The sequence below is a fragment of the Macaca fascicularis genome, chromosome 16 (assembly GCF_037993035.2).
Source record: "Macaca fascicularis isolate 582-1 chromosome 16, T2T-MFA8v1.1".
Lineage (NCBI taxonomy): Eukaryota > Metazoa > Chordata > Mammalia > Primates > Cercopithecidae > Macaca > Macaca fascicularis.
The window spans coordinates 3,233,826-3,248,582 of record NC_088390.1 but is presented as its reverse complement, the minus strand read 5'-3'; the positions used below and the strand labels follow the sequence as shown (position 1 = coordinate 3,248,582).

General features: G+C 41.3%; 1 protein-coding gene across 1 annotated transcript; it reads left to right on the top strand.

Moving 5' to 3' along the window:
• Positions 1-11,360: 11,360 nt before the first annotated feature.
• Positions 11,361-12,473, top strand: OR1A2 (olfactory receptor family 1 subfamily A member 2). Its single transcript, XM_015437408.3, is given in 2 exon segments — positions 11,361-11,964; positions 11,967-12,473. Coding segments are annotated over 2 exon segments (927 nt in total). The 3' UTR covers positions 12,290-12,473.
• Positions 12,474-14,757: the final 2,284 nt, after the last annotated feature.

Sequence of the window (14,757 nt, the reverse complement as noted above, 5' to 3'; positions counted from 1 at the left end):
GATGATTTCTTATTATTATTTATTACTGGGCCATATTGAAATTTTTCCGGTTTCCCTAAAACTATCCTTTTTGTCTGGTTTGTTAAAATAGGAATCCAGTCCAGAACCTTGCATTGTATCTAGGAGCCCTGACCCAAGAATGTCCTAAATTCCCTCTAGAGTCACTGGAGACAGATCTTGCTATCATCCTGTGTGAAAGGAGCACACTGAGGCTGAGTGAGTTACTCCAAAGTCACACCCTGATAAGTAGCAGAATCTGGATTGGATCATTACTCTTTTGATTCCAAATGTCATGCACTGGTATGGCGTGCTTTGGAACGAAGAGTGGCCATGCACAGCTTTTATTTGGACCCCAATAGCTTTTCCTTCTGGCCAGCTGGTGTCCAGCAGGCCCATTAATCAGATGTGTATCCACTCTCTTAGTCCTTCCTCCCAAAAAGTGCAAGTGTCAAGATTTTTTTTTTTTTTTTTTTTTTTTTTTTTTGAGACAGAGTCTCACTCTGTCGCCCAGGCTGGAGTGCAGTGGTGCGATCTCGGCTCACTGCAAGCTCCTCTTCCCGGGTTCAAGCAAATCCCTGCCTCACCCTCCCTAGTAGCTGGGATTGCGGGCACCTGCTACCACACCCGGCTAATTTTTGTAATTTTAGTAGAGATGGGGTTTCATCATCTTGGCCAGGCTGGTCTTGAACTCCTGACCTCATGATCCACCCACCTCGGCCTCCCAAAGTGCTGCAAGTGTCAAGATTTCATTTGCTGACTCCATAAACTGCCTCGGGAATCTCTTGTCTTTGGGTTGAAAAGACTTTTAGACTTACATAGTCCTTCCTCCCCAAATGTGCAAGTGTCAAGATTTCATTATATTTTTGTTATCAAATCATTAGGTCTTTATTCCCTACTTGACTTTGACTCTTGGAGATGGAGAACATGTCTTAGGTACTTTCATATTCTCTCAGCACAATTTCTGTGTTGAACAGAGGCTCTCCCGGGACTTGTGTCCCAGCCCAGCTGAGAGGCTTACCTTCTGGCCTGTGTCCATGTCAGCCACCATCACAATGACCGGTTGCCTCTTCTGTCCTCTACATCATTGGAAATAAACATTAAAAAGCTGCCTGAGAACTGAGAGGTTGTCCCCCTGTGGCGCGAGGAACACGGCCAGGTTCCCCTTCCTCTCTGTGGCAGCAGAACTTTGCTGCACCCCAATTGCAACAGGATGGCAGATGGGAGATTGCTGTTCATTAACCCCAAGACCTCTGGAATAATCCTAGGTTCTCCAGCACTGGGCTATAGTGGACTTGTCCTATTTATTTATTTTCCAGGTAGGCTCCGTGTGAGCTCCCTGGGGTGTCCCTTGAGAAACTGGGGCTTTGTCATTTCCCATGCCCTGTGCATCCCCTCAGGAGCAGTTTCTTGGAAGGGGGAAGGATGTGGTCCAGCAGTACTGGGATTTCTTCCATGAGAAGTTATTATCTGCCTGTTTCTTGGGTAGAACTAGAGAGCTAACCAATCTATCAAAAAAAAAAATGTGATATTTGCAATGATACTCCTTTAATTAAGTCACAAAAGGCCTCTGCTAAAATTAAGATGTCTTGCCTGGAGGGAATCATCTCTCGCGACCATAGAGAAAGTGTGAAGCCATGGCCATTCTCATTTCAGCGTGAGTTTTTTCTTGGAGTCTTTATGAGAAGGTCATTCTAAACTTGGTCAGGAAATGGGGAGATACCGAGAGAGACGCGGTGCTTTGGGAGCCTCTAGCAGGTAGAAGTTTGGGAACAAGGGGCAGCAGATGTTAGAAAACCGCGGGCTCTGGACATACCTCCGGCTCCACCCGCAGATCCCCAGCGAACATGAGCTCCAAAGTGCACAGCCATTGCCTTCCTCAGAGTGGGGATCCAGCACTGGTCCTCTGGGTGCAGCTGCTGCAGTTGTGATCAGAGCTGAGATCCTGAACCACGTCCATCCCACCAGCATCTCTGTGGCCTCGAACTTTATTGCTCTTCCTCCAGAAAAAGACTGGAAAAGAAAAGTTCAATTTTAGAATATATTTACAGTTGTGTTAGAATTACTAACCCGGCCGGGCACGGTGGCTCATGCCTATAATCCCAGCACTTTGGGTGGCTGAGGTGGGCAGACCACAAGGTCAGGAGTTCAAAACCAGCCTGGCCAACATGGTGAAACCCCATCTGTACTAAAAATACAAAAATCAGCCAGGCATGGTGGCGGGCGCCTATAACTTGGAAGGCTGAGGCAGGAGAACTGCTTGAACCCAGAATGCAGAGGAGATTGCAGTGAGCTGAGATCGCGCCATTGCACTCCAGCCTGGGTAACAGAGTGAGACTCTGTTTCAAAAAAAGAAAGAGAGAATTACCTAGGTTAATTCTCCCTGCCCCCTTTCAGTGTGGTTATGTTACTCATTTGAAAGACAGTGGGAGCGGGAGGGGAATGTGTTACAATATGGTATCATAAAACATACCATATAGGCAGATAGATGGAGCTATAGGTATAGATGTTGATACAGCCATACAAACAGATATGTATATAAAATCAAGTATAGAAGAAAACCAACCAAAAATAATACAACTAGAAACAAATCTAACTGTATTTCAAATTAATAACAAACCACACTGAAGAAAAGGAAGGAGATCTAAACCAGGTAACTTTTGAACATAGTAATTTGACTATATATGTTCAGGATAAAGAAAACTTTAACTGTAAAAAATATACTATCCTCTTGTTATAATTTTTAACAGTAGTATGGAAATATTTTATGTATATTCTAAGATTTAACAAATAAATATAATATGGATAACATAATAAGAGCCAGGTTGCTTAATGTTGCAGAAGGGAGTTACAAATATGGAAAGGGGTGGCTGGGCATGGTGGCTCACGCCTGTAATCTCAGCACTTTGGGAGGCTGAGGTAGTAGACATTTGAGGTCAGGAGTTCAAGACCAGCCTGACCAATATGGTGAAACCCCATCTCTATTAAAAATACAAAAATTAGCTGGATGCGGTGGCGGGCACCGGTAATCCCAGCTACTCAGGAGACTGAGGCAGGAGAATCACTTGAACCTGGGAGATGGGGACTGCAGTGAGCCAAGATCGTGCCACTGTACTCCAGCCTGGGTGACAGAGTGAGACTCCATCTCCAAACAAACAAACAAACAAATATGGAAAGGGGAAGGGCTGGAATGAACCCTGGGATGTTGCCCTGGAATTGAAAGTATGGTTATAAGCACATGGTTCTGGAGAGAGACGGAGGAGAAGGAGGTGTGCGTATTTGTGTATACGCATATAGCTTAGCTCTGTCCATTGGGAGGACCTCGAAGCAATGACCACTCAATAGCAATGAGCACATCTATTAATTACCAGACCTCAGCTTTGAAATAGCATTCTCTTCCAAGAGAAATAAAGACCTTTTGGAGAAACGTATAATTCTACTTCGGGGCAGAGAAAAAAAAGATGAGTCTGGAACATTTGTTCTGCCAGAAAGGAGGAAAGTGTTCCAAAATTGATGAAAGCCCAAAGACAGAGAAGCCAACTCAAGGGGTTCCCAGTGACAAAGTAGAAAAATCAAGCAACAATATAAAGATAGGAATGAATTATAACTCATAGATAAAATAAGTATATCATACTGCCGCAAATGGATTAATGAATGAATAAATGAACAGATGAATAAACAATAAAAAAATTCCTCAGATATAATTTCAACTAATAAATGTATAAGGCATGATTGAATCAGAAAAAAAAATCATATTTGGCAGACACAATAACAATTGTCCTGGGATATTTATTCATTACAAAGAAAAAACTATCGCTTCAGTAGACAGACCAGTATACATCATCTTTCCCAAGTGGTCAACAACAGCATCACCAATATTGGGATAAATTATGTACCTTCTCATAGACCACACTGAGAAGGACATTGCGTTTCTGTCATGCTTCTGTCCACAGCTTCATAACCTGAATCTATGTATAAGAAAATATCAGACAAAATTCAAACTAGGCATTGATGCAGGGAAGGGGTGACTTGGTGGTCCAAAGGGAAGAGGACAAGCCTGGTACAAACCAGACTGGCAAGACTACAATAAATATCTAACCCTTCAATCCTCAGCCACTGAAAAACATCCACAAGCATCAAGACAATCCAGGAAAATATGACCTCACCAGATGAACTAAATAAGTCACCAGGAACAACTCCTGGAGAAACAGAGATATGTGAACTTTCAGAGACAGAATTCAAAATAGTGTTTTGGGCCGGGCGCAGTGGCTCAAGCCTGTAATCCCAGCACTTTGGGAGGCTGAGATGGGTGGATCATGAGGTCAGGAGATCGAGACCATCCTGGCGAACACAGTGAAACCCCGTCTCTACTAAATACAAAAAACTAGCTGAGCGAGGTGGCGGGCGCCTGTAGTCCCAGCTACTCAGGAGGCTGAGGCAGGAGAATGGCATAAACCTGGGAGGTGGAGCTTGCAGTGAGCTGAGATCCGGCCACTGCACTCCAGCCTGGGCGACAGAGCGAGACTCCGCCTCAAAAAAAAAAATAGTTCAAAGAAATTCAGGATAACACTGAGAAGGAACTCAGAATACTATCAGATAAATTTAACAAAGATTCAAATAGATAAAAAGAATCAAGTAGCAATTCTGAAGCTGAAAAATGCAATTGACATGCAAAAGAATACATCAGAGTTTCTTAATAGCAAAAATGATCAAGCAGGAGAAAGAATTAGTAAGCTGGAAGACAGGGTATTTGAAAATACACAATCAAAGGAGGCAAAAATAAAAGAATAAAAAAGAATATGAAGCATACCTACAGGATCTAGAAAATAGTCTCAAAAAGGCAAATCTAAGAGTGATTGGCCTTAAAGAGGAGGTAAAGAGATAAGGATACAAAGTTTATTCAAAGGGATAATAGCAGAGAATATCCTAAACCTAGAGAAAGATATCAATATCCAAGTACAAGAAGGTTATAGAACAGCAAGCAGACTTAACCCAAAGTAGACTAATCTCAAGTCATTTAATAACCAAACTCCCAAAGATCAAAGAAAGAATCCCAAAAGGAGCAAGAGAAAAGAAAAAAATAACATACAATGAAGCTCCAATATATCTGACTGCAGACTTTTCAGTGGAGAAAAGGGTAGAAGAGAGTAGCATGACATATTTAAAGTGCTGAAGGAAAAAACAGAGTTTACCTAGAAGAGTATATCTGGTGAAAATATCCTTCGAATACTAAGGAGAAGTAAAAACCTTCCTAGAGAAACAACAGCTGGCTGAGGGATTTCATTAACACTAGACCTGTTCTGCAAGAAATCCTAAAGGGTGGTCTCCGATCTGAAAGACAAAGATGTTAATGAGCAATAAGAAACTGGCTGAAGGCACAAAATTCAGTGTTAATGATAAGTACATAGAATATTAATTGTGGTGTGTAAACTATTCTAATCTTAATTAGAAAGACTTAAAGATGAACCAATCAAAAATAATTACTAAAACAACTTTATAAGACACAGATAGTACAATAAGATATAAATAGAAACATCAAAAAATTAGGGAGGTGGAGGGACGAAGTTAAAGTGTAAAGTTTTTATTCATTTTCTTTTTGCTCATTTGTTTATGCCATCATGTTAAGTTGTCATCAGTTTAAAATAATTGGTTATAACACATTATTTGCAAGCCTCATGATAACCTCAAATCCAAAAACATACAATGGATACACAAAAAAATAAAAAGCAAGAAATTAAAACATAATACCAAAGGAAATCACCTTCACTAAAATTTAAAAAAAAAGGAAGGAGGACTAGGCGCAGTGGCTCCCAGCCCTTTGGGAGTAATCCCAGCCCTTTGGGAGGCCGAGGTGGGTAGATCACAAGGTCAGGAGATCAAGACCATCCTGGCCAACATGGTGAAACTCCGTCTCTACTGAAAACACAAAAGTTAGCCAGGCATGCTGGCGGGCAACTATAATCCCAGCTACTTGGGAGACTGAGGCAGGAGAATCACTTGAACCTGGGAAATGGAGATTGCAGTTAGCCGAAATCGCACTACTGCACTCTAGCCTGGCAACAGAGACGCCATCTCAAAAAAAAAAAAAAAAAAAAAAGAAGGAAAAGATAGAAAGGAAGGAAAATAAGAAGAAAAGACCACACAACAACTATAAAACAAATAATAAAATGGCAGCAGTAAGTCCTTACTCATCAATAACAACATTGAATATAAATGGAGTAAACTATCCAGTCAAAAACAGAGTGGTTTAATGAATTAAAAAAGCAGGACTCTTATGGTATTAGGTCTAACATTTAAGTCTCTAATCCATCTTGAATTAATTTTCGTATAAGGAGTAAGGAAAGGATCCAGTTTCAGCTTTCTACTTATGGCTAGCCAATTTTCCCAGCACCATTTATTAAATAGGGAATCCTTTCCCCATTTCTTGTTTCTCTCAGGTTTGTCAAAGATCAGATGGCTATAGATGTGTGGTATTATTTCTGAGGACTCTGTTCTGTTCCATTGGTCTATATCTCTGTTTTGGTACCAGTACCATGCTGTTTTGGTTACTGTAGCCTTGTAGTATAGTTTGAAGTCAGGTAGCGTGATGCCTCCAGCTTTGTTCTTTTGACTTAGGATTGTCTTGGAGATGCGGGCTCTTTTTTGGTTCCATATGAACTTTAAAGCAGTTTTTTCCAATTCTGTGAAGAAACTCATTGGTAGCTTGATGGGGATGGCATTGAATCTATAAATTACCTTGGGCAGTATGGCCATTTTCACGATATTGATTCTTCCTATCCATGAGCATGGTATGTTCTTCCATTTGTTTGTGTCCTCTTTTATTTCACTGAGCAGTGGTTTGTAGTTCTCCTTGAAGAGGTCCTTTACATCCCTTGTAAGTTGGATTCCTAGGTATTTTATTCTCTTTGAAGCAATTGTGAATGGAAGTTCATTCCTGATTTGGCTCTCTGTTTGTCTGTTACTGATGTATAAGAATGCTTGTGATTTTTGCACATTAATTTTGTATCCTGAGACTTTGCTGAAGTTGCTTATCAGCTTAAGGAGATTTTGGGCTGAGACAATGGGGTTTTCTAAATATACAATCATGTCATCTGCAAACAGGGACACTTAAATGTTAGACCTAATACCATAAAAATCCTAGAGGAAAACCTAGGTAGTACCATTCAGGACATAGGCATGGGGAAAGACTTCATGTCTAAAACACCAAAAGCAACGGCAGCAAAAGCCAAAATTGACAAATGGGATCTCATTAAACTAAAGAGCTTCTGCACAGCAAAAGAAACTACCATCAGAGTAAACAGGCAACCTACAGAATGGGAGAAAATTTTTGCAATCTACTCATCTGACAAAGGGCTAATATCCAGAACCTACAAAGAACTCAAACAAATTTACAAGAAAAAAACAAACAACCCCATCAAAAAGTGGGCAAAGGATATGAACAGACATTTCTCAAAAGAAGACATTCATACAGCCAACAGACACATGAAAAAATGCTCATCATCACTGGCCATCAGAGAAATGCAAATCAAAACCACAATGAGATACCATCTCACACCAGTTAGAATGGCGATCATTAAAAAGTCAGGAAACAACAGGTGCTGGAGAGGATGTGGAGAAATAGGAACACTTTTACACTGTTGGTGGGATTGTAAACTAGTTCAACCATTATGGAAAACAGTATGGCGATTCCTCAAGGATCTAGAACTAGATGTACCATATGACCCAGCCATCCCATTACTGGGTAGAATTGACATTTTTACCACATTGAGTTTTTCCCTCACTAGTGCTTTCATCTCCACGTTTTTAGATATTCTTTTTTTCTCCTTAAGTAAAGGTTTGTAATATTTTTAACAGTCTTGGGCTTCTTTTGTTAGAATTATTCTAGATTCCCTAAAATTTCTGTTGCTTTCTGAATAGGGATTTTTTTCAAATTATATTTTCTAAGTTATTTTTACCTAAATACAGAAACAGCCTTGATTATTTTAAATGATTTATATTTAACAAGCTTTCTGAAATCTCTTAGTGTATCTATTGATTCTCTTTGATTTTATTTGTAGACAACCACATTTTCTGTGAACTTTCTCTATTTCCTTTCCAATTCTCATGGGGCAAAATTTTCTTACAATGATCCTTTCAAATATAGGACAGTATTTTAAGTATTTTAAGCAGACTCAAGCTTCCTGCTTCTGCAGACCTGTGACGGCATCTCCTGTACCAAAAAGGAAATAAAGGCACAGACTCCGTCCCTGGGGGCCAAATTCCTGGTTCAAAACACCAAAGGTGTTTTAGGCATCAGTTATAGCCTAAAACCCCTGCTCTGAGTTTTCTCTTAGGCTTAGCTACATTTTAAAAAAATTATAATTTATCTAGAATGTTTATGTTTTAATAGAAACAGGACCTGTCAACATGAGTTTGCTATGCCATGTTGCCCAGAGTTCTCCTCTGTCTGAAATCTTACCTGTGTATCATACGAGCTAATGACTCTGAGACCTCCAAAATTACTGAGTCCTTTGAAACCTGAGGTATTACGATTCTGTGTGACGACAAGAAAGGGCACTTCAAGACAGAAAGCCAACTGACTTTGGTGCAAAGATGAAAGAGTACATCATGTTTGGGGATAAGATAATTAGACCTGCATGCCCAGGGCTTAGCATGTAATTCACATGTATACTATATGAGACACCAGGAACTGATGATTGAATTAACTATAGATCAGATTAACTATTGAGCATAAGTCTTTTAAGAAAAAAATTATTGAGTTCCTTAGGATATGTTGGACTACAGTAACAAATACATCAGAAAATGTTTAGGCGGGGCACAGCGGCTCTTGCCTGTAATCTCAGAACTTTGGGAGACCGAGGCAGGCGGATCACAAGGACGGGAGTCCGAGACCAACCTGGCCAATATGGTGAAACCCCGTCTGTACTAAAAATACAACAATTAGCCAGGCGTGGTGGCAGGGGCCTGTAGTCTCAGCTACTCGGGAGGCTGAGGCAGGAGAACTGCTTGAACCCGGGAGGTGGAGGTTGCCGTGAGCTGAGATCACGCCAGTGCACCCTGGTGACAGAGTGAGAAAAGAGAGAGAGAGAGAAAGAAAGAAAAGAAGGAAGGGGGGAGGGAGGGAGGGAGGGAGGGAAGGAAGGAAGGAAGGAAGGAAGGAAGGAAGGAACTGTTTAAAACAAATAAGAGTAATTATTTAAACAAATAAGAATGTATTTTTGTCTAACAGTCATAGTGGGTCTTCTTGGTCGAGAGTGGCTCTCCTGGATGGAGAGAACTGGGGACACAGGCTCATTTCACCACACAACTCCATCATCACATTCAGCCTCTTCACCATTTTCATTCAGTCGGCACAAGGAGAGAAAGGGTACAGAGGAGCCGAGAACTGCAACCGATGAGTAGAACACAGTTACCTTACCACACCTCCTTGCAAGGGAGGCAGAGAAATGCAGTCTAATTGAGTGTCCAAGAAGAAGACAGCAACACAGATTTAGGTGAGCAGCTTGTAGTCTCTGCAACAATTAGTATGATCTCAAAATGCAAGATGGATCAAAGAAGAAGGAACTGTAGTGAAGCAGTTAAGGGACTACTACAATATTGAAGTTGAAAATGATGATGGTCTAAGCTAAACTAGTGAGGGTAAGAGAAAAGTTGAGTGATATAAGAATTTTTTCAAGTGAAGATTCAATCAGGTCAGATGTACGGGTAGCAGATAAACTGGATGAATATTTCTGTGAGAATCCCACATGCGGGGAACCATGAAATAAACCTGGGTTCAACTCAACAATTGAGTGCAAATTAATTGGTGCACAAAATAAATATTGTACAAAAATCAATTTGGAAGACATAAACATAAACAAGTTCTGATTTTCCTCTTCAAAAACATCTTGCAAACTACTTAGGTTGAAAGTGCAGAGTGTGGGGTTTGGTCAGACATGTCAGCAGGATGACTGAATATGGAAATAGGGGAAAAAGAGATTGAGACCACAGATATAGACATGACAGTTTACTAAAGAATAGTTGAATCCACTGTGGACTTGGATTATTACAAAAAGAGATAAGGAAGAGGAGGAAGAGAAGACTGCTATGGACTGAGTTTGTCCTCACCAAAACTCATGTTGAAATGTGATCCCCAGTGTGGGAGGTGTTGGGAGGTGCAGCCCAGTGGGAAGCATTTGAGTCATGGGGGTGGATCCCTCATGAGTGGTCTGGTGCTGTTCTCACGGTAGTAAGTGAGTTCTCATTCTCTCAAGACTGGATTAGTCTTCAAGGGAATGTTCCCGCAAGAGTGGGTTGTGATAAACCAGTACACTTCTCGGGTTTTCTCTCTTCCCGTATCCACTTCCCTTTTGACCTCCCACAGGTTATGATGGATGCAGCAGGAAAGCCCTTGCCAGAAGCCGGGGCCACGCTTTTGAACGTCCCAGCCTACAGATCCATGAGATAATTAAACCTCTTTTCTTATCTATTACCCAGTCTCAAGTATTTTGTTAGAGCAACACAAAATGAACCAAGACAAAGGCCAATGGAAAAAGCACTGTGATCAGGTATAGTTAAGGGTTTTGAAAAGACAGAAAACCTGTCAAAAAGATAGGGAAGATCTGCTTTGAGAATCAAACACCTGTGGGGTAAGTTCACCGAGCTTGTTTTTCTAGGACCTAATGCCAGTTGTTTTTCTGCTTTAGAATCTGATGGCAGTGTAGACACCTCTTACTTCCTGGGCTCTGGGCTCACCCCGAGACTGGTTGGAGGAACAACTTTAAATTGTTCACTGCACTCCTTGTATGACACATCCTTTGCCCTGGAGTTTTTTTTGTTTTTGTTTTTTACAAAGACTCCAAGAGGCTATCCTTTCCTTACCATGCATAATAAAATTATTGTGTGAGTCTGGCTTTCCTAGTAAATTATAAGGTCCTTGAGAACAGATGCTATGTCTTATATGTTAAATAAGTGGATGAATAACTGTATTTTCACATATTTGTTATTTCTCTGCACAGTCAAAAAAAATCTAAGACATGAAACATGAAATTAGGTTGTTATATGATTATAGATATTAAGGTCGTGGTGCTAAATTTGGAAGGATAACCATCTTTACTTCACAGATTGCTGACTTCTTAGACATCAGTGTCCAGGAGGTGAATGATAATTAGTCCCATTGACCATTGAGATTTTATCCAAAAGTGCTGGCTCTATTTATGAATGTAAAAACCAGGTATAGCCATAGCTAATCAACAGTGGTAGGTAAGTTTGACAGCGGGTGAATTTGTAAATTAAAATTTTAAATGATAGATAAGGAGGACCATAACACACACTAACTGCACTAATAATTCTGGGCTCCTCTCCCTTTTCATGCTGAAGAAGCCATGAAGAAAGAAAATCAATCCTCTCGTCTGGATTTTATTCTCCTGGGAGTTACCGGTCAGCATGAACAGAATAATGTCTTCTTTGTGATTTTTTTGTGCATTTACCCCATCTCACTGACTGGAAACCTGCTCATCATCTTGGCCATTCAGGCTGACATTCGCCTTCACAACCCCATGTATTTTTTCCTCGTCAACCTCTCCTTGGTTGACATATTCTCCTCATCTGTAAGCATCCCTAAGATACTGGTCAACCATCTCTTGGGCAGCAAGTCCATCTCCTTTGGGGGATGCCTGACGCAGATGTATTTCATGATAGCCTTGGCGAATGCAGACAGCTATACCTTGGCTGCAATGGCATATGATCGAGCTGTGGCCATCAGCCGCCCACTTCACTACACAACAATTATGAGTCCACGGTCTTGTGTCCTGCTAGCTGTTGGGTCTTGGGCGGTTGGAAACGCCAGTGCCCTCCCCGACACTCTCCTCACAGCTAGTTTGTCCTTCTGTGGCAACCAGGAAGTGGCCAACTTCTACTGTGACGTTATGCCTTTGCTGAAGTTGTCCTGTTCTGACATTGGCTTTAATGTGAAGATGATGTACGTAGGGTCGGTGTTTTCTCTGTGCCATTGCTATGCGTCATTGTCTCCTATGTTCGAGTCTTCTCCACAGTCTTCCAAGTTCCCTCCACCAAGAGTCTATCTAAAGCCTTCTCCACCTGTGGCTCCCACCTCACGGTTGTTTTTTTATATTATGGTACAACGATGGGCATGTATTTGCGCCCTCTGACCAGTTACAGCCCAAAAGATGCAGTGATCACTGTGATGTATGTGGCAGTGACCCCAGCATTAAATCCGTTCATCTATAGTCTGAGAAATCGGGACATGAAGGCGGCCCTGCGGAAACTCTTCAGCAAGAGAATCTCCTCATAGCCACTGTGAGATTATACATTGGATACTGGAATGACCAAGTGGGAAACACTTAGAAATCCAGCCCTAGGCCGGGCGCGGTGCCTCAAGCCTGTAATCCCAGCACTTTGGGAGGCCGAGACGGGCGGATCACAAGGTCAGGAGATTGAGACCATCCTGGCTAACATGGTGAAACCCCGTCTCTACTAAAAAAATACAAAAAATTAGCCGGATGTAGTGGTGGACGCCTGTAGTCCCAGCTACTCGGGAGGCTGAGGCAGGAGAATGGCGTAAACCTGGGAGGCGGAGCTTGCAGTGAGCCAAGATCGCGCCACTGCACTCCAGCCTGGGCCACAGAGCCAGACTCTGTCTCCAAAAAAAAAAAAAAGAAAAAAGAAATCCAGCTCCAATGTCATTGCCCTTCAAGAAAGCTCCTTTTGTTCTTTCAAGCCAGAAATTCCTCTACCAGAAATCTTGTAACAGATGTGATATTTTATTGAAATTATCACTCTGTACAAACTCCTGCTTTTTTTTTTTTTTTTTTTGACAGAGTGACAGCCTAGGAATATCAGGTTCATGTCCCAGATAGCAGAAATTTACTAGCAGAGTAAAGTTGAAAAAGTCTGAGTCTCAGCTTCCACCTCTACACATTAGGAAAAATAATATCTGCCGGACTCTCTGACACAACGTGTGTATATCAAAATGGCTCATGCTTTGAAGGCTACAAATTACTATTCTATAATGCAATCTTTACTGGACTTTTATATGCCTAGCCACCCCTACTATACTTGTACTCTGGTGGCAGCAGCTGTGTTAACATATCACTTACTATTTTAGTATTTTGGTCATATAAAATATTGGTGGAAATCAATGGTGGAAAGCAGGAAAATGTATAAAAATATTAGTTTCTGAAATATAATCTGATAATGAATAAACATAATCAAACTACATAGTGTTCATTCATGTATTATAGAGCTGGTATGTCTGTTAAGGTAAGTTAAGATCCATGCAGGAAACAGAAACCACACTTGGTATATTTATACTAAGAAGATTTGACACAGAGAATTGGCTATATAGGTATCTCCTGAAAGAGACTAAATGGTGAAAAGTCAGATGCTGATGCCACCCACAGATTACTAACTGCATGAAGACGACACCTCAGGCAGAACTACGGAAATAAAAGGGTAAATGTGATGTTACTAAAACCTAGACCCTCCAAGGAGGGATGACCTCACATTTGATGCTCAGGTTTCTGAACACAGGTGCCAAAAAGCTAGCACTTGGCCCTCACCTGGTCAGCTAAGCTAAATTTTCATTTCTGGAGATCTGAGGCCCAATGTTTTTGGTTGGTGCAGTTTATATTCACCTTTGCTATTGGGTATGGAAATACTAAGCAGCACCCCAGACACAATTGTAATCATCAGTTTCTGCCTCTCACTGTGTAGCAGAAACACATTGTCTTTGGTACCTGGGGTCAATCACTCCAGCCAGTAGAGAAATCCCTTTGTCTGAATGACCCACAGAGCCATGCTACAATTTGGTTAAATCTTAGCAACACAGTATTAAGTTTGAAAAATGTAAATCCGGCCGGGCGCGGTGGCTCAAGCCTGTAGTCCCAGCACTTTGGGAGGCCGAGACGGGCGGATCACGAGGTCAGGAGATCGAGACCATCCTGGCTAACACGGTGAAACCCCGTCTCTACTAAAAAAATACAAAAAACTAGCCGGGCGCGGTGGCAGGCGCCTGTAGTCCCAACTGCTCGGGAGGCTGAGGCAGGAGAATGGCGTGAACCCGGGAGGCGGAGCTTGCAGTGAGCTGAGATCCGGCCACTGCACTCCAGCCTGGGCGGTAGAGCGAGACTCCGTCTCAAAAAAAAAAAAAAAAAAAAAAAAGAAAAATGTAAATCCCAAAAGATTAGTAATGCTTTTTATATGGTTGTGAACAACTGAAGCAACTCAAAATGTGCTTTCCTGGAATATACCTAAATGCCGTTAACGTGCACTAAAAACAAACGAAAATGAGAAGCATAGGATGCGAGAAAATTCAAGGGGAGAGACTAAGGGAATGGAAATGGGGCAGCCTATGGTTAGATTTCAGTGGCTACTAAAGTCTTAATTTTCAGGTTGGGTGATGAGTCACTGGGTATTCATGATAGTATGATAGACAGGCGTATAGATAGGTAGACTGATTAAATAAAAACTCTTCATGATGCAGTAACGAGAGGATGAGAGTCTGTCTTGAATCGATGATTAGTAAGGGGGCAATAAGGGAGGAGCAGGTAGTGGTTAGACCAGGAGTGAAATTAGGCAGCCCTTAAAACAACCTTAGGATGAGACAGTGAGGACATAGACAAAGGGTGAGATACAGTCATAATACGGAAATAAAAAAAAATAGGATATAGTATTTTTATGATAATAGTAAGTAAAGGTATGTCTTTAAGATTTTGAGGTTGAGCAACTAAAAGGAAAAAACAAAATGTCTTTAGTGGAAAT